The sequence below is a fragment of the Triturus cristatus genome, chromosome 10, assembly GCF_964204655.1.
Source record: "Triturus cristatus chromosome 10, aTriCri1.1, whole genome shotgun sequence".
Lineage (NCBI taxonomy): Eukaryota > Metazoa > Chordata > Amphibia > Caudata > Salamandridae > Triturus > Triturus cristatus.
In genome coordinates, this window is record NC_140593.1 from 275,956,029 (window position 1) to 275,978,925 (window position 22,897).

The following is a 22,897-nucleotide window of genomic DNA, read 5'->3' on the forward strand; positions in this document are numbered from 1 at the left end:
AATTTATGTTCTAGATCTGTGTTTGTGATTTCATAAGTCTGTGTTTGTGATTTAAAAAGTTGTTAATGCCTCCTGAATATTTTTAAGTTAGTTAGTGACAGACGCTGTGGACGCCTCAACTATATCAATGGAGGACTTTATTCCATTTAGCTCTGCCATTATTGACTCTAATGTCACTGGTGACATGTTGGCGTCTGTGGGTAAGCGGGATAACTCTCTGGAATCTCCGGTCACTGCATTAGAGAATAGTAATTGACAGGAGGCTTTGATCTTTGACAGAGGTATTCCTCTAGTTATTTATTGTGTGGAATCTGCTGCTGTATCATTCATAGACCATGAGGGTATAACTTCATAACTGTGTGTTCATTTAATAGAGATAATATGATGCAAAGCTCGTCAGTTTATCTTATTGATTAAAGCCAGCTACATAGGATGCAGGAAGAGACCTGTTGAACTCTATAGGCAGCTCATTTATCAGCCTTGACCTTCTACAGATGAAGTTCTTAAGAGTGCCTCTAGATTGAATAGTTCCTCTAAGAATGTCGGAAAATATAATGAGACTGGTGACCCACACAGGGAATGATATTGTCTGATACAAGAGATCAGCCCAATCGAAAATGGTGGGTTGCTTGGCTTCCATGTCCGCTTTGTTCTATGGTGGGTGTGTGGGGGATCATTTGCAACCAGCGCTAATGTGCTCTGGCTGATGCCTGCGTTGCACTTGCCCTCACCTACTTAGCTGTTGGTTGGGATGCAGGGGGCATTTCTGACTGTACAGGAACTCAAGACGCTTCTTACAGTTCTGAAAGGTGAGTCAGACCTCGGCAGCAGCAGCACTTCTCTGGGGCACCTGGTGTCTTTCCAGATGCCCAAAGTGTCCATCCAGTGCCTTGTCGAGTCTTGTAGGGATTCCTGTGCTCCAGTGGAAATATCAGCAAGAGGGGCCATCGCTCAGAGCCTGAGTTGGGTGCATAAGCTAGAGCAGCCATCAGTTGTGATAGTTATGATCAGCTCTTGGTACATTGCAGATTGAAGGAGCAAGTTGATAGTGGCTTGGGAGTCAACTTCAAACAAATAAAAGAGAAATATAAGCAGCCGGGCCCAAAAGGTATTTAGAAGTCCAAGGCCCACCTCCACAGTAACCCCTTTCATCTGATTAATCTATTAGTATTGCATTCTAGTGTATTACTAAACATAAAGTGCAAAAACACCTTTTAGGTACAGCAACATTCTTGAAAATAAATCAAATAAAAACAAGTCTCTTGCACATTTTCTTTATACATCTAAGAATATTAAGATTGGTATGTGGAGGGTATTTGCAGTAGAGTTTTTACATTGCTGTTAGAGCTTTCCTTTAATGAGAATACCACGCAGCATGTTTTTTTCACTTTTTTTATTTTTTCATGGAGCAAGATCTTTCATAAAACCAGAGGTGGGCATGTTTCATGTGGCAGTGAAATAAATAGCATCTGTGGTGTTTACTAAATTGGTAGTTGGGATGAGGCTCTACAGATCAAGTTAGGCATGTCATTTTCTTTCCTATCTCTGACCCAAAGTAAGAATGGTGTGTGAAAATGGTCAGACCAGTTAGCTGGGATATGTTTCTCTATCTGCATTAAGTATACTTTTAGTAAACATTTTCAGTGTTCAGTAAAATTTGCAGTCTGCACCCTGCAAGCAGCTGTTAATGACTCCCCAACCTGATGCAATTCTCTGTGCATTAGGTGTGATCCTTCCACAAAATGTACCGTGATTGAGAGTCTAGAATAACAATGGATATCCTTGACATATTGCGTATGCTTGGCACTATCGTGTCCAGCCCTGGCATTATAGAGGCTTTGGCATTATGATGGCTATTTTTGGCAAATGAGAGTACTTCACCTAACCGTGGACAGGCCTGTCATAGTAGTTTCTTCCTGTGTCACAGCGGTTCTTATCTCATTGACATCTTGTTAACATTCTTAGCCTAATTGTGCCACCCTTGATCCACAGTGGTAACCATCAGTGGCATAAGGCTGCTCACTCTTGACATATTAGAAACAGTAGTTTTATTAGGATGTGTGTTCGAGGCATGTGGGGGCTGCTGAATTCATATCTGTGCATAGATCGCCGCCTAGTGTTGGGTCCAGATGATTGCACATTGTTGTCCTGGAAGAGTCTTCGAAGTATCACGAGATAGGTGGCTCCTCCCCTGGACTACAGTGCGCATGGGCATCCTCTCCATCCTTAGATTGTTTTTTTCCGCCATTGGGTTCGGATGTGCTTATCTTAGCTCAAGTTCGGAAACTTTAGTTTAAGGCCAAAAGGCCTTTAGATCTCGTCAGTACTGTTCCCGTTCGGTATCGACCAGTTTATTTTGTGTTTTAGCACCTTCTTCACGCTTTTCGGATCCGCTTTGGTCCGAACATCGAACTTCGATCGACGATGGAATCGAGGACTCCCTTCAAGAGATGTCCTTTATGCCTCGCGAAATACCCACACATCGACGTCCATCCGGTATGCAACAAATGTCTCTCACCGGATCACGATGAGTCGAAATGTATGGCCTGCGCCCGGTTCCGCTCGAAGAAGACTCTCCGGAATCGACGGGCAGTGAGATTGGAGGCACAGCAATCGGCGCCTGCCCCGGCCAACATCTTTAGCACCGAGGACGAAGACGCCAAGAGCGTAGAAGACGTAGACTCCAGCCACGCTTCCGAACATGACTCCCGATCGGAAGACGACGATGAGGTGATCTTTGAGGGCGAAGACGTCATCGAAGACGTAGGAGACTACAATGAGGCCCTTGGGGCCGAGGAAGATAGCTCCAGCGAAGAGCTAGGCCAACCCGTCGATACGGAGGCCGAGAGACAAAGTTGTCATAAGGCTCAGGCCGAGGGATCGCCTGCGGGCCTTACTCAAGATCAGTCACACGGTTCTTCGGCCCCGCCTCAAGGCCCGGCCTCGAACATTTCACAGGAGCCATTAATATCGAAGACGACTGGATTTCCTTCAGTGAAACCGAAACCGTCCGTCGCACCGGTTACATCGAAACCGAAAGTGAAACAGGTTGCGATCGGATCGAAGGCCTCGAAGCCCTCCACTCCTTCGACGCCGGCACAGGTCATCGGCACCGAACGCACCAAACGAGATTTCGGTGCCGAGCTCACCGCGACGGGTCCCGGCGCCGAGCCAAAGAAGAAGGCCCTCGGTCCCCACAAGGCGCCTCGGCCTATGGCACCGAAGATTACGGCCCAACCCCCCAAGGTCAAGGTGGTCGACCCGTCTGCGTCGACATCGAAGACGGCGGCGCCTGCCAAATCATCGACTCCGACGAGCGTCGATACCTCCCTTCGGATCGACAACCCAAAGACTGGAAATAAGTCGGATGCCGCTTCGACGCCTGCCTCCAAGGTGCCTATCGGTTCCAAGGCGCCATCTGCGTTCACCTTGCAACAGGTCTCAGCATCGTTGCAACGCATCAGAGACCGGGCAACCCTCCAACCTACGTCGGGTCCCGAAACGCACAAGGCCGCAAAATCACACTCGGTGCCGGCGCACATCACATTTGGATTGCCGCCGCCCAAGGCACCGAAACTGTTCGAAATTCGGACACGTGTCCGCCAAACACAGTCACTATCCACTGGACAAACCGATATCGAGCCTTCACAGGCACACTTTATCGACGCCGACACTGGTAGGTTGATGCTCCGCAAGCGGAAAATCACGCCAGAGAAGGGCTTGGACTCATACAAAATTCCTCTGAAACACAAATTGCCGGCAGGTTCCGCACCAGTGCTTCATGAACACTTTCAACCCTTCCTGCAGGATCCGCCGTCCTTTTCTCCTACGCATTCAGAGGCAGACGCAGGAGAGGACTATATAGGGGATGATACCACCTACCCTGGGGATATCGATCCTGATGATCACTTGCAAGACCCAGATCAGGCATGGGATGACCCCACCGACCAGGGTAACGCACCAGATACTCCTGACACGCAGCTTTACAATATAAAGACATCTCCCACAGAGGACACTGCTGCCTTTAATGCCCTCATAGAACGGGCTGCTGCCAATCATGGAGTGGAACTCCATTCTGACACTGTAGAAGAAGATTTCTTAGTGGACACTTTCGCCTCCTCTGAGAAAACCGTCAAAACTCTGCCAATGTTGAAGGGAGTTCTAAAACCTGCAAAATACATTTTTAAAGAAACAACCAGGGCACGGGTGCTAAACCCCAGAATCGAAAAGAAATACAAGCCTGCACCCGGAGACCCTATGTACATTAGGGGTCAGTTACCTTTAGACTCCATGGTTGTTGCTAATGCTCGCAAACGAGCCCATTCACAAACAACGGGTGATGCTCCACCCCCCGACAAGGAGTCCAAAGTGCTGGAGACATCAGGCAAACGGATAGCAGCGCAAGCGGCAAACATCTGGCGCATTGCCAACACACAGGCACTCCTGGCTCGTTATGATAGGTCCCACTACGACACACTAGAATCACTGCTACAACATTTGCCAGATGAATACAAAGAGGCAGCGGAGCTCCTTATCAGAGAGGGACAACTCCTTACAAATGCGTCCATCAAATGCGCACTGGATGCAGCCGACACTGCAGCAAGGGCGATCAACACAAGCGTCATGTTGAGGAGGCACGCATGGTTGAGAATCTCAGGCTTCAAGCCTGAGATTCAGAACAATATCTTAAATCAACCGGTCAACCCAGACTATTTATTTGGCCCTGAGGTTGACACTACCCTCGAAAAAATTAAGAAAGACACTGAAACTGCAAAATCAATGGGGGCTCTGCAGTCGCAGCAGTTTCGTAGTGGCTCCTTTCGTCGCCCAGGGATAGAGGAGCAGCTAGAGGTAAGGGATCCCAGCAGCAGTACAATAAAGGGGGCACGCAAAGTAACTATGATAAATCCACTAGAGGTGGATATCGTGGATCCAGCACCAAAGGCAGAGGACGTGGGTACGGCAACACCAGGTCCTCCCCCAAAAACAAACAGTGACGCCTTCTCCCTGCCCCCCGACCACATAACACCTGTCGGGGGGAGACTCCAGCAGTTCCTGTCAGTCTGGAAAACCATCACCACAGACAGGTGGGTCAGGGACATTATCCAGTACGGTTACTGTCTAGAATTAACGTCCACTCCACCCAACATACCGCCAAAGCACCGTCCTATGTCCGTAGAGCACTTGGCATTATTGCAGCAGGAGGTACTAAGTATGCTGCAAAAAGGTGCAATAGAAGTCGTGCCCGTCAACCGACAGGGGTGTACTCTCTGTACTTCTTAATCCCAAAAAAGGACGGTTCTCTCAGACCTATACTAGACCTGAGACCCCTCAACCACTACATTCTATCAGAGCATTTCCATATGCTCACCCTACAGCAGGTTCTACCGCTACTCAGTCAGGGTGACTTCCTAGCCACACTGGATTTGAAAGATGCGTATTTCCACATACCCATACACCCATCGCACAGAAAATATCTCAGGTTCACTATTCAGGGGCATCACTATCAGTTCAAAGTTCTCCCCTTCGGAGTAACGACGGCACCCAGGGTCTTTACCAAGTGCCTAGCGACAGTGGCTGCACATCTACGGAGACAGCACATTCACGTCTTCCCTTACCTGGACGACTGGCTTGTTCAGGCAAAGTCAGCCCAGCAATGTGCCAGCCACATGTCCCTCACCATTCACCTTCTTCACAGTCTAGGATTCTCACTAAATTACCCAAAATCACATCTTCAACCCGCACACGTACGACAGTACCTGGGCGCGACCATAAACACTCTGACAGCCACAGCTCAGCCAAATTTAGTGAGGATCAACAGCATGCAACTGCTGATCACAAAGTTCAAACCTCAACACTCCCTCCCAGCGCGAGTGTTCATGCAGTTGATAGGCATGATGGCCTCCTGCATTTTCATAGTCCCGCAGGCGAGACTACATATGCGCCCGCTTCAGGAGTGCTTAGCACGTCAATGGAATCAGGCTCACGGACAATTAACAGACCTAGTGTTGGTGAGCGGTTGGGCATACAACTCTCTGCATTGGTGGAATCCACAAAACCTTTGCAAGGGCCGACCGTTCCAAGAGCCTGTTCCGCAAATAATACTGACGGCGGACGCCTCTCTCCAGGGATGGGGAGCTCATGTACTCAATTACACAGTGCAGGGACTATAAACAACACAGCAAAAGAAGATGCACATCAACATTCTGGAACTGATGGCAATCTTCCTAGCCATGAAGGCATTCAAAGTACACTTATGCAACAAAGTCGTGTTGATCCGGACGGACAACATGACTGCCATGTACTACATACAGAAGCAGGGAGGAACACACTCTCCACAGTTGTCTCATCTGGCTCAGAGCATATGGAAGTGGGCCATTCAGAGGAACATATTCCTCATGGCGGAACACCTCCCGGGCAAGGACAACCAGATGGCGGATCTGCTTAGCAGACACAGCCACCAGATGCACGAGTGGGAGCTACATCCGTCAGTACTCCAGCCGTACTTCCAACAGTGGGGTCATCCAGAGATAGACCTATTCGCCACAAACGAAAACGCAAAATGCCAAAGCTTTGCCACCAGGTTCCCACATCCGCAGTCACAGGGCAATGCGATATGGATGAACTGGTCCGGCAGATTTGCGTACGCTTTTCCCCCAGCGCCATTAATACTGCTAGTGGCACGCAAACTGCGACAACACTCACTGACACTCATCCTAGTTGCTCCCACATGGGCACGCCAACCATGGTACACCACCTTTCTAGAACTTTCCGTGGTGCCGCATCAAAGGCTGCGGATCACACCCACACTTTTAACGCAGAACCATGGCGAAATTCAGCACCCAGATCCGCGACAGCTGAACCTGACAATCTGGCTCCTGAAGTCTTAGAGTTTGGCTATCTAAACCTGCCACCTGAATGTATGGATATCATCAAGGAGGCCAGGAGACCCACAACCAGAGCTTGCTATGCGGCTAAATGGAAAAGGTTTGTCATTTACTGCAACAACAATGACATTAACCCGCTGGACGCATCCATTCAAAACATCATCTGTTACCTCTTACACTTATACCGATGCAATCTGGCATACAGCTCCATACGTATACATTTAACAGCGATAGCAGCCTATCTTCAAAACAGGCAGCACATCTCTTTATTCAGAGTGCCTGCCATCAAAGCCTTCTTAGAGGGACTCAAACGAGTGATTCCCCCAAGACACCCACCGGCACCAGTGTGGAACCTCAATGTGTTCCTCACCAGATTAATGGGTCCACCTTTTGAACCTCTCCATTCATGTGAGATTCAATTCCTCACCTGGCAATCACTTCGTTAAGAAGAGTTAGTGAACTCCAGGCACTAACCGTTCAAGAGCCATTCATACAGGTTTACGCAAACAGAGTTGTACTACGTACCAACCCCAAATTCATGCCTAAAGTGATATCGCAGTTCCACATGAATCAGACTATTGAACTGCCTGTTTTCTTTCCAAATCCACAAAATGTCGCAGAGAGAATGCTCCATACACTAGATGTAAAGAGGGCCCTCATGTACTATATAGACAGAACAAAGGATTTTAGGAAAACAAAACAACTTTTCGTTGCTTTTTCTCCACAACACAAGGGCAACGCCATTTCCAAAGCAGGGATAGCCAGATGGATCGTTAAATGTATTCAAATTTGCTATCAAAAAGCTAAACGCACATTAACGATTCCCCCACGAGCCCACTCAACACGAAAGTTAGGGGCGTCCATGGCTTTCCTAGGAAACATTCCTTTGCAGGAAATATGTAGAGCAGCCACATGGTCCACTATACATACATTTACCAAACACTACTGTGTAGATGTACACTCAAAACAGCAGGCAGCTGTAGGACAGGCTGTTCTCAAAACTCTTTTTCAGACTGCTGCAGCTGGCACGGGCAGCCGCCGCTAATGGAGGTACTGCTATATAATCTATGCACAGATCTGAATTCAGCAGCCCACATGCCTCGAACTGAATATGCTACTTACCAGTATGCATCTGTTCTTGGCATGAAGGGCTGCTGACATTCATATCGCCCACCCTCCTCCCCGGCGCCTGTAGCGGCTGCAGCACTCAGAATTTCTGTATAGCATGGTCATCACTTACTGTATCTACTCCATCACTGCCACAATGGCGAAAAACAATCTAAGGATGGAGAGGATGCCCATGCGTACTGTAGTCCAGGGGAGGAGCCACCTATCTCGTGATACTTCGAAGACTCTTCCAGGACAACAATGTGCAATCATCCGGACCCAACACTAGGCGGCGATCTATGCACAGATATGAATGTCAGCAGCCCTTCATGCCAAGAACAGATGCATACTGGTAAGTAGCATATTCATTCCTTGCCACCATGGCGCCCTGGCATTGTATACATTGTGGTATTATGGTGTCCATCACTGGCATGGCACAAAGGTTACCATCTTTGATATATTGTGCCTATCTTTGATGTTATGGTGACTTTTCCTGACATGTGCTGACAATTTATGGCATGTGACTTATAACCTGTCCATGTGAGATAGCTGTACATGTCAATACGTAATGGAAATTACATGCCGATGTTTGGGTATCAAATATTTAATTATCGGTTGAGCTGAGAGGGTGCAAGCCTGGGAGGCGCTGGTGGAGGACATGAAAAATGTTGGCCAGGGTTCTGAACCCAATACCCCCATAGGACCATCTCGGCATGGGAGCCCCGGGAACCGGGATCAGGATGAGGGATTGGAGGAGCGTCCAGAGAGAGAAGTGCCCAATGACTAAGACACACATGAAGGGCTGGGCAGTCGTAAGCACCACTGATGCTCCAGATATATGCTCATAGCCAAACTCAGAGGAAGGTAGTACAATACCCTAGTTGACAGCAGAGCAGGTGGGTGGGGGGTAGTTTGGGGAAAGTTGGGGGTGGAGAGATACAACAGTACATGACTAGAATGGAAAAATTAGTAGCATTGTACGTTAAATGATACTGATTTCATGGTAAAGTTATGCAGCCAAAAAGACTGTATGCTATAACTAAGGCACAAGCCTAAAGCAATATGTTCTAATGCTGGACCCACGTGTATATTGACATATAGAAAAGACAATAAAATATGTTAAAAAAAAAATATTTAATTATCAAAATTGAAAACTGCTATGTTGAGGAAAAACGTATTTCTTGTCACAAACTAACTCCATTTCTGTTTTGTGGATTCAGTTTGTTTACACAGAATGGAAAGCTTGTGTTGATTACAAAATATATATATATATTTTTAAGCTCATGAGCCGATGTTTAGTATATCTAAAATATATTTAAACCTGGCATTTGAATAAGAAGTCAAATTGAGGCTGGTGGCAAATTACTGATAATATGTTTTGGGTTCCAGAAGACATTTGCTTCTATTTCACGACTCGCGTGGAAACATTTCATCTTGATAAAATATGAAATTGGCATTATAAATTTAAAACTTCAAACATGAAATTTCTGTTGGAAACCCTGCCTGTTGAGCACAAGTGTTATCTATTAGTAATCTTACACGGAGTCACTGCTGTTTTAATCTTGTATGGTGGGTTCACTGTATAGTGGTGACAAAAGTTGTTAGTAGCTCAGGATGATTTTCATTTTTGAGAAGTAGCTCTCATTATAGAGAAGGTTGGCTCTACCAGTGTGATCCCTGTATTTTACCTCTGCTGTGGCACCGCCTTGACCACAACCTTATGTGGAATCATACAGTACCGCGATAAATTCCACAGGATCAAGCAAAAAACACACTAAGTGCTTTCAAACCATGGAATGCAAATTAGAACCCCTTTTCACCATGTTTACTCATGCAGGTTTGTACTCATTACTCCCCAGTACCTTCAAAACGTGACCAGGGAGCCAATTCTGTATTTTAGTTGACTTCTAATGATAACATTTTTTTTAATGAGAAATATATATATATTTTTTACTTTAGTATGAAAAAGTCCGAATATACCGAATGGATGGGTCATATCGTTCAGTGGAGTTGAAACATGGCAATAATACTACAGTGCAGCAGATTATGGAAGGGATGCGATTGTCACAAGAAACTCAACAGTATTTCACTATCTGGATCTGTTCTGAGAACCTCAGTAAGAAACCTTGGCATTTTGATAGTGTACTATGTAATTGAGCATATGTTTAAAGTTTGAAAACTGAAATTTTAGCATGTTTAACTTAACTTGTATTTGTGTATATCCATTGCAGTTGTCACAAAATTGCATTGATCATTAGACGTTCCAGCAATGCTTAATGTCCGGCATTTGGTATCAAATTTCCAACTCACATTTGCTAAAAGAAATATACCAGCAATGCACTGTTTTCATGAATGGTTCTGACAGCCGTCCATCTGACAGCTCTTAAGACTTTCTTCTTTGGCTACTAAAGTGGGCCAATCCAAATTTCTACAACAGGGTAGGTAGGAAATTATGATTGTATTTAAGACAGACCTCAAAATATCCAGCAAAGTACCACCAACCATATAGGCTTTCTCTTGATCTGAGAGTGGAGATAAAAAGAATGTAATTACTTTGATATTGTCCTTATAGATGAATAGAAGTAAAAACCTTCCAGCTGATAACTTCTAGAGGGGTCGTCCAAAGCCTTTAAATTGAAACCCTTTTATAGGAAAACAAACTGAATAGCATGCCCTGTTTCCAAGACAACATCTTCAATAACAACTTTACATACTCTTCCCGTTGAATCAACAACTGTAAAACCAGATTTACATCAGAAAGTAAACAAAACGTAGGGACCGTTTTAAAAGTTGGTGGACAGAGTAATCTCCGTTGACTTGGCAGAGGACTTAATGTCCACAGGCCGAGACTACTTCACCACCAAATTTAGAAATGGCTGCCTTGCAGTTAATTCTAAAGCATTGGCAGGAACCTCCGTCATGGCAATTCCTGTCAGTGCCGTTTACAGTTTTGTGCACAGCTCCGTCAACATGACAAAGCCCTCTACCAAAATGCATTCTTTTTTATTTTCAAAAAGAAAATCCTGAAGCGGGATTTTCTTTTCAAAATAAGAAAAAAAATGCTCCCCTCGCCATGGGAGTTACACCATTGTGGCTCTACCACGGCGAGGATCACATTTAGCAATTTTCACTGCCCCTTAACCCCTTCGCTGCCAGGCCTTTTCCCCTCCTGTGCCACGCCCTTTTTTGGCTATTTGGGGTAGTGCGCGCTTAGACCCCTGTAACTTTTTGACCACATAAGGTATCCACGCCAAATTTGCGTCCTTTTCTTCCAACATCATGGGGATTCTAAAGGTACTCAGGGTTTGTGGATTCTCCCAGAGGGGTCACAGAAATTAGCCAAAATACAGCAAAATTTTGTTTTTTTTCGGAAAAATTGGAAAAACGGGCTGCAAATGAAAGCATCTGGGTTTTTCCCTGCAAATGTTATCAAAAAAGGGTTTGTGGGGTTGGAATCACCATTTTCCCAGCTTTTCGGGGATACCAGACTTTTGTTAGAAACCCAACATTTTTTACACAGTTTTGGCATTTTTCTGGGACATAGCCTAATTTTGCTTTTTTTTGCGCTTTTGACCTCCTTCCAGTTAATGGCAGAAATGGGTACAAAAGCAATAATGGATCCTGGAAAGCTATACATTTTCGAGAAGAAGACAAAATTCTGAATTCAGCAAGGGGTCATTTGTGTAGATCCATCAAGGTTTTTTTCTAGAAACTAACAGTTAAATATAGGATAAATTGAAAATTAGTTGAAAAAAAAGCCTTTTGTGTCAACGTTTTCACCTGTAACTTCTTCTAATTATGACAGCTCTTTGAAAGCAATATACCATTACATCCGCTGGACATTACTGGTTGTGGGGATATATAGGACTTGTAGGTTCACCAAGAACCCGACGAACCCAGAGCCAAAAACTGAGCAGCAACTTGCAATGGTTTTTTATTATGTACCGGGTATATAGTAATTATTCTGTAAAAATGTGTACATGGAAAAATCGGTATGAAAGACACCTATGTATTTCTGAAATGGGAACAAAATATAGAGTTTAGAAACAGTAGATATTTGCACATTTCTGAAATTGGGGATACTCATACTAGCATGAGAATTATCAGTCATTTTTTAGAATGACTTCTTTTTTACACAATATCTTTCATTTGGAAGGCAGAAATGCATCGAAAGTCAATAGATAATAACAGTTCCTTTACAAAACTGAATTACCCTAAGTCTCCCGATAAAAATGGTACCTCACTTGTGTGGGTAGGCATAGTGCCCGCGACAGGAAACGGCGCAAAACGCAACGTGGTCACAACTCAATATCGCAGTGAAAATTTACCCTTTTTTGGCAAAGTGCCTAGCTCTAGTTTTTGAACCCTAGCTCTGCGGGCACCTTGGGAAACCTAGCAAACCTATACATTTTTGAAAACTAGACACCCAGGGGAATCCAGGATGGGGTGACTTGACGGCCTCCCACCAGAGTCTGTTACCCAGAAACCCTTGCAAACCTAAAAAATTGACAAAAAAAACACATTTTCCCCTCATTTCTGTGGTGGAAAGTTCCGGAATCTGCGTGGATCCACAAATTTCCACCCACCCCGCGTTCCCCAAAGTCTTACGAGAAAAACGGTACCTCACTTGTGTGGGTCGGCCTAGTGCCCGCGACAGGAAACGGCGCAAAACGCAACGTGGTCACACCTCAATTTCGCAGTGAAAAATGACCCTTTTTTGGCAAAATGTCTAGCTGTAGTTTTTGAACCCTAGCTCTGCGGGCACCTTGGGAAACCTAGCAAACCTATACATTTTTGAAAACTAGACACCCAGGGGAATCAAGGATGGGGTGACTTGACGGCCTCCCACCAGGGTCTGTTACTCAGAATCCCTTGAAAACCTAAAAAATTGACAAAAAAAACACATTTTCCCCTCATTTCTGTGGTAGAAAGTTCCGGAATCTGCGTGGATCCACAAATGTCCACACACCCCGCGTTCCCCAAAGTCTTACGAGAAAAACGGTACCTCACTTGTGTGGGTCGGCCTAGTGCCCGCGACAGGAAACGGCGCAAAACGCAACGTGGTCACACCTCAATTTCGCAGTGAAAAATGACCCTTTTTTGGCAAAATGTCTAGCTGTAGTTTTTGAACCCTAGCTCTGCGGGCACCTTGGGAAACCTAGCAAACCTATACATTTTTGAAAACTAGACACCCGTGTGCTTCCAGGGAGGCATGGCTTGCGTGGATCCCCCAACGTTTCCTTACCCAGAATCCCCTGCAATCCTCAATTTTAGCTGAAAAAATCAAATTTTTCACACATTTTTGTGTGGGAAAGTTGTGGCATCACCGGGCTGACACAAATTTCCTACCACCCAGCGTTCCCCCGGGTCTCCCGATAAAAACGGTGCCTCACTCGTGTGGGAGGCCCAAGTACCCGCGACAGGCAGGGCCCCAAAACGTATTGAGGCAACATGAAAATTGCCTACCTCAAAACGACCTGGTTTTGCAAGGGGGGTCACCTGGGTTTTTGGCCCGGTGCTCAGCGGCCACCTAGGGGAACCTACCAAACCCACACATTTCTGAAAACTAGACACCTGGGGGATTCCAGTGAGGTATGGCTTGCGTGGATCCCCAACGTTTCCTTACCCAGAATGCCCTGCAAACCTCAAATTTAGCTGAAAAAAATCACCTTTTTCACACATTTTTGTGTGGGAAAGTTGAGGCATCACCGGGCTGACACAAATTTCCTACCACCCAGTGTTCCCCCGGGTCTCCCGATAAAAACGGTGCATCACTCGTGTGGGAGGCCCAAGTACCCGCGACAGGCAAGGCCCCAAAACGTATTGAGGCGACATGAAAATTGCCTACCTCAAAACGACCTGGTTTTGCAAGGGGGGTCACCTGGGTTTTTCGCCCGGTGCTCGGCGGCCACCTAGGGGAACCTACCAAACCCACACATTTCTGAAAACTAGACATCCGGGGGATTCCAGGGAGGTATGGTTTGCGTGGATCCCCCAATGTTTCCTTACCCAGATTGCCCTGCAAACCTCAAATTTAGCTGAAAAAATCACCTTTTTCACACATTTTTGTGTGGGAAAGTTGTGGCATCACCGGGCTGACACAAATTTCCTACCACCCAGTGTTCCTCCGGGTCTCCCGATAAAAACGGTGCCTCACTCGTGTGGGAGGCCCAAGTACCCGCGATAGGCAAGGCCCCAAAACGTATTGAGGCGACATGAAAATTGCCTACCTCAAAACGACCTGGTTTTGCAAGGGGGGTCACCTGGGTTTTTGGCCCGGTGCTCGGCGGCCACCTAGGGGAACCTACCAAACCCACACATTCCTGAAAACTAGACATCCGGGGGATTCCAGGGAGGTATGGTTTGCGTGGATCCCCCAACGTTTCCTTACCCAGAATGCCCTGCAAACCTCAAATTTAGCTGAAAAAATCACCTTTTTCACACATTTTTGTGTGGGAAAGTTGAGGCATCACCGGGCTGACACAAATTTCCTACCCCCCAGTGTTCCCCCGGGTCTCCCGATAAAAACGGTGCCTCACTCGTGTGGGAGGCCCAAGTACCCGCGACAGGCAAGGCCCCAAAACGTATTGAGGCGACATGAAAATTGCCTACCTCAAAACTACCTGGTTTTGCAAGGGGGGTCACATGGGTTTTTGGCCCGGTGCTCGGCGGCCACCTAGGGGAACCTACCAAACCCACACATTTCTGAAAACTAGACATCCGGGGGATTCCAGGGAGGTATGGTTTGCGTGGATCCCCCAACGTTTCCTTACCCAGAATGCCCTGCAAACCTCAAATTTAGCTGAAAAAATCACCTTTTTCACACATTTTTGTGTGGGAAAGTTGTGGCATCACCGGGCTGACACAAATTTCCTACCACCCAGCGTTCCCCCGGGTCTCCCGATAAAAACGGTGCATCACTCGTGTGGGAGGCCCAAGTACCCGCGACAGGCAAGGCCCCAAAACGTATTGAGGCGACATGAAAATTGCCTACCTCAAAACGACCTGGTTTTGCAAGGGGGGTCACCTGGGTTTTTGGCCCGGTGCTCGGCGGCCACCTAGGGCACCCTACCAAACCCACACATTCCTGAAAACTAGACATCCGGGGGATTCCAGGGAGGTATGGTTTGCGTGGATCCCCAACGTTTCCTTACCCAGAATGCCCTGCAAACCTCAAATTAAGCTGAAAAAATCACCTTTTTCACACATTTTTGAGTGGGAAAGTTGTGGCATCACCGGGCTGACACAAATTTCCTACCACCCAGCGTTCCCCCGGGTCTCCTGATAAAAACGGTGCATCACTCGTGTGGGAGGCCCAAGTACCCGCGACAGGCAAGGCCCCAAAACGTATTGAGGCGACATGAAAATTGCCTACCTCAAAACGACCTGGTTTTGCAAGGGGGGTCACCTGGGTGTTTGGCCCGGTGCTCGGCGGCCACCTAGGGGAACCTACCAAACCCACACATTCCTGAAAACTAGACATCCGGGGGATTCCAGGGAGGTATGGTTTGCGTGGATCCCCCAACGTTTCCTTGCCCAGAATGCCCTGCAAACCTCAAATTTAGCTGAAAAAATCACCTTTTTCACACATTTTTGTGTGGGAAAGTTGAGGCATCACCGGGCTGACACAAATTTCCTACCACCCAGTGTTCCCCCGGGTCTCCCGATAAAAACGGTGCATCACTCGTGTGGGAGGCCCAAGTACCCGCGACAGGCAAGGCCCCAAAACGTATTGAGGCGACATGAAAATTGCCTACCTCAAAACTACCTGGTTTTGCAAGGGGGGTCACCTGGGTTTTTGGCCCCGTGCTCGGCGGCCACCTAGGGGAATCTACCAAACCCACACATTTCTGAAAACTAGACACCCGGGGGATTCCAGGGAGGTATGGCTTGCGTGGATCCCCCAACGTTTCCTTACCCAGAATGCCCTGCAAACCTCAAATTTTGCTGAAAAAATCACCTTTTTCGCACATTTTTGTGTGGGAAAGTTGAGGCATCACCAGGCTGACACAAATTTCCTACCACCCAGTGTTCCCCCGGGTCGCCCGATAAAAACGGTGCCTCACTCGTGTGGGAGGCCCAAGTACCCGCGACAGGCAAGGCCCCAAAACGTATTGAGGTGACATGAAAATTGCCTACCTCAAAACGACCTGGTTTTGCAAGGGGGGTCACCTGGGTTTTTGGCCCCGTGCTCGGCGGCCACCTAGGGGAACCTACCAAACCCACACATTTCTGAAAACTAGAGACCCGGGGGATTCCAGGGAGGTATGGCTTGCGTGGATCCCCCAAAGTTTCCTTACCCAGAATGCCCTGCAAACCTCAAATTTAGCTGAAAAAAATCACCTTTTTCACCCATTTTTGTGTGGGAAAGTTGAGGCATCACCGGGCTGACACAAATTTCCTACCACCCAGTGTTCCCCTGGGTCTCCCGATAAAAACGGTGCCTCACTCGTGTGGGAGGCCCAAGTACCCGCGACAGGGCCACCCCCACCCCTATTTTTTTTTTTAACAATTCCCTGGTGTCTAGTGTGCTTTTCGCCCCCCCAGGGGGGCAGATTGGGGGCCGATGCCCCATCTGCCCCCAGGGGGGGCAGAAAGGCTGTAATGGTGGCGGGTGGGTGGGGGCATTGGCGTGCCCGTTGTGGGCAGCCCCAACCCTAAAAATAAAACTAAAAACAAATCCCTGGTGTTTAGGGGGCAGAAAGACTGTAGTAATTGGGGGGGGGCATGGGCCTGCCCGTTTTGGGCAGCCCCCACCCCTATTTTATTTTTCGCAAAACTTCCCTGGTGTCTAGTGGGCTTTTTACCCCCCCCCCAGGGGGGCAAAAAGACTAAAATTGCCAAAAATACACAGGGGGGAGCAAAGGCCCTTGCCCAAGGGGCCGCTCCCCCCTCCCTGGTGTCTAGTAGGTGGATCCCTGCTTGTGGATCGCCCTCCTGTGGCGATACCCAAGCAAGGATCCACTGGGGAGGGGTAACATTGGAAAGGGGAGATTCTCCCCTTTCCAACGATACCGCTCCCGTCTTTGTACGTGCTCAGGGGGCTGAGATAGCCCCCTGAGCACGTACAAAGTGAAACCTGAAATGAGCCTCTTGGCTCATTTCAGTTTCACTTTCACTGTAATGACGTCGGCGCGACGTGCGCGCCGATCGTCATTGCAGTGAAAGGGGGGGGGTCCTCGGGTGCTGGGGAAGCTCTTCCCCCAGCTCCCGAGGCTGTTTTGCACAAAAGGGAATCCCTCTGGTGCCCGCACCAGAGGGATTCCCTAGGGTATGCGTCATGACGAGCTGGACTCGTCATGGGCACAGCGCGACTGTGCTCCATGACGAGTCCAGCTCATCATGGGCATACAAGAGGTTAACGCCAGGGTTTTCCTACCGGTGATGGGCAGTGAAAACTGACCACTAATTTCTCCTATATAAATTAGTTGGGTGGAATTAGATCTGTCTCCGACGGCCCTTACTCCACAGGGTCATCGGAGGGGTTTAATCATGGCGGAGATAGAGTAGTCTCTGCCGTAATAAAACGTAAGGTCCGCCTGCTTTTAGTTTGGCAGGCGGACCTTTATCTTGCTAGTATATATACTCTGTCTCATTGCAACAGAGTATTCACACCGCCAAGATATACATTGGGACCTTAGTTATTGGCTAAATGTATCTCTCATCAATACTTGTACGTAAACCAGAAGACTTTTCACCAGAGCATGGCTATCTGAAGTCACGGCATGATATAAATTCTTTATGTTCTATGTTAGACCTTTCTCAAATAACACTGATAGAAAATCAAGAAGGTTTACTACCAAAAATCTAACCGGATTCTGACTCATTTAAATACACCAATGAAACATTTTCTCCATGCCAGTCTATATCCCTGGTGCCCAGAATCACCCTTCACGCTTCCAGCTGAAAGTCCCAAAACTTGCAGAACTATCCTGCAATCTTCCATGCCACTCACTGACTATGCCACTCCAGGAACAAATCGTATAACTCTCTGTGACCTATCAACTAATCAGAAAACACCAGCAACAGCATTGGACAATCCACTACCATCTCCGTCTGGAACTAAGACTAAGGATGCCATAACTGTGTTGCCATCACCATTGTTTCCCATGTTCTCCCTATCCAAAATAACCTGCTGTATCACGGTAAAAAGAGGAAAGGCATTCAATCTCAACCTTTTCCAATGTTGAGCAAATATATCTACCTGCATTGCATCACGATCTGGTCTTCAACTGAAGAATCCTTCAAACTGGACATTTACTCTAAATAGAAGGAACAAGAAACGTTACAAATAAATGGTACTCAAGGCTAGGGGTTGGCTACCAGGCAGCCCCAGATATAACCCACAACACATGGGATAAAATAATACAAAACAATTGTCCTGAGCATTCTGAGGTTGAAGAAAAGAATTGGTGAATTAAATTAAAATTAAAGACTATGGACACCTCACGACTCCATGTTGGACGTTTAACTTTTCTTGAACTCTGAGTGCTCTGGACAATTGTTTTGGGCATTTAATCTGTTCACAATTGTATCTACCTTAAATTAACCCATACCCTCTGGTTCCCCATTTAAGAAACTGTCTCTATATATACTGGACCAAAGTGAGGTACAGTGTGTATAGAGTCCAAGAGTCCCCAAAGGTACTCAGAGGTTAAAGTTACATAGAACCTTACTCTCTCTAATAGTGGTAGCTTGGTCGAGCAGTAAGGCAGTTTCAGAGGACAGTGTTAAGCATTTGATGTACCCACTCTGTCAGCAAATGAATTCACACACTCAAGAACTGAACTCTAGGCCAATTGTGTTTGTATAAAAATATACTGTTGTTTATTTTTAGAACCAAGCAAGCCTGGTACAGGTAAGCATTAAATAATTTTCACTAATAAGTTACTGGATACAGAACAGTTTGAAAATGCAATAGAAATTGTACTTTGTTTGATTTACAGGGGAGCAGTAGTATGCAACACTTAGCAAATACAGTACATTGAAATGAATAGGCTTTTTCAGTAAATTGCAGGTAAGTTACTTTTTACGTTACATTTCTAACTCAGTGCTGGATACCTAGATATCTAGATTCAGCACTATGACATTTCCTTGAAACAGGTAAGCAATTACGTTTTGGCTACTCGCATTATTTTTAAAGAATATTTTCAGTTTTCAAATCTCCACACTTGGAAACTTTTTGGAGCAGTACATTGAAATGAATGAGCTTCTACAATAAATTTCAGGTAAGTTACTTTTCACGTTACATTTCTAACTCGGTGCTGGATACTTAGATTCAGCACTGGGTCATTTCCTGCAAACAGGTGAGTAAGCATGTTTGGTGACTTTTAAGGAATATTTTTAGATTTCAAAACTCCACACTTTGAAACTTTTTAGAGAAAAAGTGTCAATGTTATCCTATGGAGGGAAAACAGGTTAACGGTTCTCAGGTAAGTAATCGGCTGTGGGAGTTAAGGTTCTGGGGTTAGACTCAGGGGTCTCCCAGGGTCAGAGATGCACTGTTGTTGCACCCTCAGTGGCACTAGGGCGGCCGGGTGCAGAGTGTTGAGGCCCAATGTTATCCAGTGGGGGATAGGGGGCCTCCGGTTGGTGGCTGCTGGCAAGCAGGCCACTGGGTTGTGGGAGCAAAGCTCCTAGGGTTAAGCTCAGGGCAAGTTGGGGACCAAAGTAGCACCAAAGGTGCACCCTCAGCGGCACTAGGGCAGCCGGGTGCAGGGTGCTGTTTTGAGGTCGGGTGCCCTGTTGTTTTCAATGGAGAACCTCCGGGACAACGAAACACTGCAGGCTCGGGGACGAGGATCTTCTGGGTGCGACCACCACTTCGAGGGCTAAGTTGGGATGTCGTGGGTTGGTTAGGCACCATTGGTTTGGGCACTCAAGGTCGTGGGGCGTCCGGTGCAGGGGTGCCTTTTGACGTCGGATTTTCTTACCCGCTCTGGTCGCGGTGGGGGGGGTCCTCTGGATTGAGGCTGCAGGTGTCGTCTGGAGGCTTGAGGCAGGTCAGGGGTCGCCAGATCTCGGGTCAGGATCGCCGGGGGGACCTCTTCGTGGTGTTTTTCCACTCGAGCTCAGGCCGGGTTCGACAGGTGCAGAGTGGGCTAGATTTGCGGTCTCTGGTTGGCACCAGAAGCTGCAGTTTAAACACGTCCGGTGTTCATGGGAGAAACAGTCTGGGAAGTGAAGGCAGGCAGGACCTCCTGGGTTTGTGAGGTTGCCGGCTGCTGGACACACTGGGATTTCGCAGGAGCAGGTTCGAGGGGAGACCGGCCTGTAGGGCTGGGGCCAAGTCAGTGGCTGTCGTCCTCTTGTTAGCTCTGCACGGCTCTTCAGTCCTCCTTATCTTGTTGTTGCTGGATCTGACTTCTTGGTTCAGGGCTGCCCCCTAAATACCGTATTTAGGGGGCGTTTTAGGGGTCTTGAGGTCAGTAGCCAATGGGCTACTGACCGTAGGGTGACTACACCCTTGGTGTGCTCACCCCACGTGGGGGAGTGAGCACAATCCCTAGTCCTGATTGGGGAGTGCCTGCCATCTGCAAGATGGCGAGTACTGGAGAGTGGGCTTCACCTCGCCTGAACGTTGCCCACGGTCTATCGCAGCGCTTGACTCGTCGAACTGGGCCTGTCTCCCCGGGGCCCGGTGGGGGATCTTGGGCGCCCGGACCTGAGTATCGACGGTCTGGGTGTCGACGGCTCCTCCTCCGCAGACAGTTTGCTCGCCCAGCCTGTGTCGATAGGATCCGGCCCTGGTGGCCATGGGCAAGAGTCCCACCCTGCAGGCTTTGGCCCCCCAAACCCAAACGAAAATGGACCGATTCACCACGTCATACAGAGACCCTGGCGGCGGGGCGACCAGCGGGTCAGGCGCCCCCGGGGGCGACCTCACCACCATCCTGCAAGCGATAGGCGCATCGCAAACATCTGTCGAAAATAAGATCGGAGAAGTAAGGGTCGACATGGCTCTCCTTCGTCAGGATCTGCGCAACGCGACGGCTCGAGTCACGGAGGCGGAGGCCCGTATTTCTACAGCGGAGGACGACATCGGCCAACTTAAGACCCAGGTGGCGCGCCTTCAGACCCAGGCCTCGGAGCTCCACTGCCGGGCTGAGGATGCCGAAAATAGGTCACGGCGCAACAACCTCCGCCTTGTGGACTTTCCTGAGGGAGTGGAACAGGGTCAAGTGGACACATTTGTGGAAACCTGGGTGCGCTCTTGGATGCCTAAGGACTCCCTTATGCCCTGGTTCTCTGTCGAGCGGGCCCATCGCTCCCTGGCTCCCAAGCCTCTGCCTGGAGCCCCTGCCCGACCCATAATCCTCAACTTCCGGGACAGAGACGCTATCCTAGGAGCAGCCAGAGCACGGGCCCGTTGTAGTTTCAGAACGTCCGAATCATGGTCTTCCCGGATTACACCAGGGAGGTGCAGGCTCGGAGGCGAACCTATGACGAGGTAAAACAGAAACTCCGGAGCATGGGTCTTCGCTATGGCCTTCTCTTCCCGGCCCGGCTCAAGGTCCTTTTTCAAAACCAAACGATCTTCTTTGATACCCCTCAGGCGGCTTGGACCTGGCTCACGGAGGAGCGGCCCCTCCTGGATCGGTCGTCCTCCTCCCCGTGCATTGGGCCCCTTCACAGCCGCTCCAGACTGCGCCTAAGCCTCAGAGACGCCTGACCAGGTCCCGTAAGAAACATGATCGTCGGGGGGTGGGGGAGGAGGGACATCCCCATCGCCGGGTGTGTCATCTGGACGCCCTTGCTCCCGGGCTTTGACTCGGGGCTCCGGTTTCCCCAGTCCGCCTACCCCGCTGCCGGACTTGAGCGGTAGGCCGGGCTCCACGGAGGCTTTACGTCAGGCGCTTTCCGACTCTGACCTCTCCAGGAGCCTGCGCTCCATGGATCCGGTGACGATGAAGCAGCCTGAAAGAAACTGGCGTCGAAAACTTCCTAAATTGCCTCTTAAGCTCTGGTGCATGACCACTCCTTCAATCTCTCAGGCGGAGGCAACACGGCCTTGGGATTGCTACCGGTGTTGGGACCAGTTCTCTAATTTAGTCTCTGGCCCGCTGGCAGCGATCGTTGCACATTCATCCCACTTGTACTGGTTGAGGGGGGGGTGTCCTGATCCTGGGGCTCACACACGGTTAACGACTTACTTCTTCTTCTCCTCCCTGGACTTACTTGCAACCCTTAATGTATGTAGTCTTAGGTGTAATGGCAGCGGAGGGTGAATCTGTATCCGTACATAAGGAGGGGGGTCCATCTCCACCACGTTCTTGTTTCGCTAACCGTTTTAGCTTAGCACCTAGTCTGTTTGTGAGGGTGTTGTTTTCTTTGTTGTTTTTCTTTCCAGGGTGACAGATGCTTCACTTTCAGAAGTGTAGGGTGGGGGGAGTTGGGGGGAATGGGAGGGGGGGAAGGACCGTTGTCTTCCGTATGTTTGTTGTTTTTAGCCACCCACGGGCCACTGTTCCTTGTTTTCATTGGTAGATGCCCACGCACAACTGCCTTCGACGTTGACATGAGACTCACCAGCCCACGCGCCCCTTGCGCAAAGGCCTCAGGCGGCACGGACCATTGTCTCCCTTGGGTCCTGGGGGTGCCTGCGCATCTGTCTTCCCTCCCACACACTCCCCAACAGGATGGCGTCTACTCTACATAGGACCCTACAGATCCTCTCCTGGAACGTTAACGGTCTACTGGACTGGATTAAATGTACTGCGGTTCTTCGCAGCGCCCAGCGGCATGCCCCAGACATCCTGCTCCTGCAAGAAACGCACCTCTTGGGCTCCCGATATAACTTCCTTGCCCGATACGGGTTCGATAGGGTTTGGCACTCTGGTTTCACACGAAGCTCCCGGGGGTGGCCATACTACTCCGCAAGGGACTTCCCTTCACCTTGTCAC

General features: G+C 48.4%; 1 protein-coding gene across 1 annotated transcript in view; it reads left to right on the forward strand.

The window, feature by feature from the left end:
- Positions 1 to 22,897, forward strand: part of KRIT1 (KRIT1 ankyrin repeat containing) — a 514,966-nt gene that overhangs the window by 216,823 nt on the left and 275,246 nt on the right. Inside the window, exon 11 of the mRNA XM_085631085.1 lies at positions 9,954 to 10,110. Within this exon, the coding sequence (XP_085487211.1) occupies positions 9,954 to 10,110 (157 nt within the window). The remainder of the gene's footprint in view (positions 1 to 9,953; positions 10,111 to 22,897) is intronic.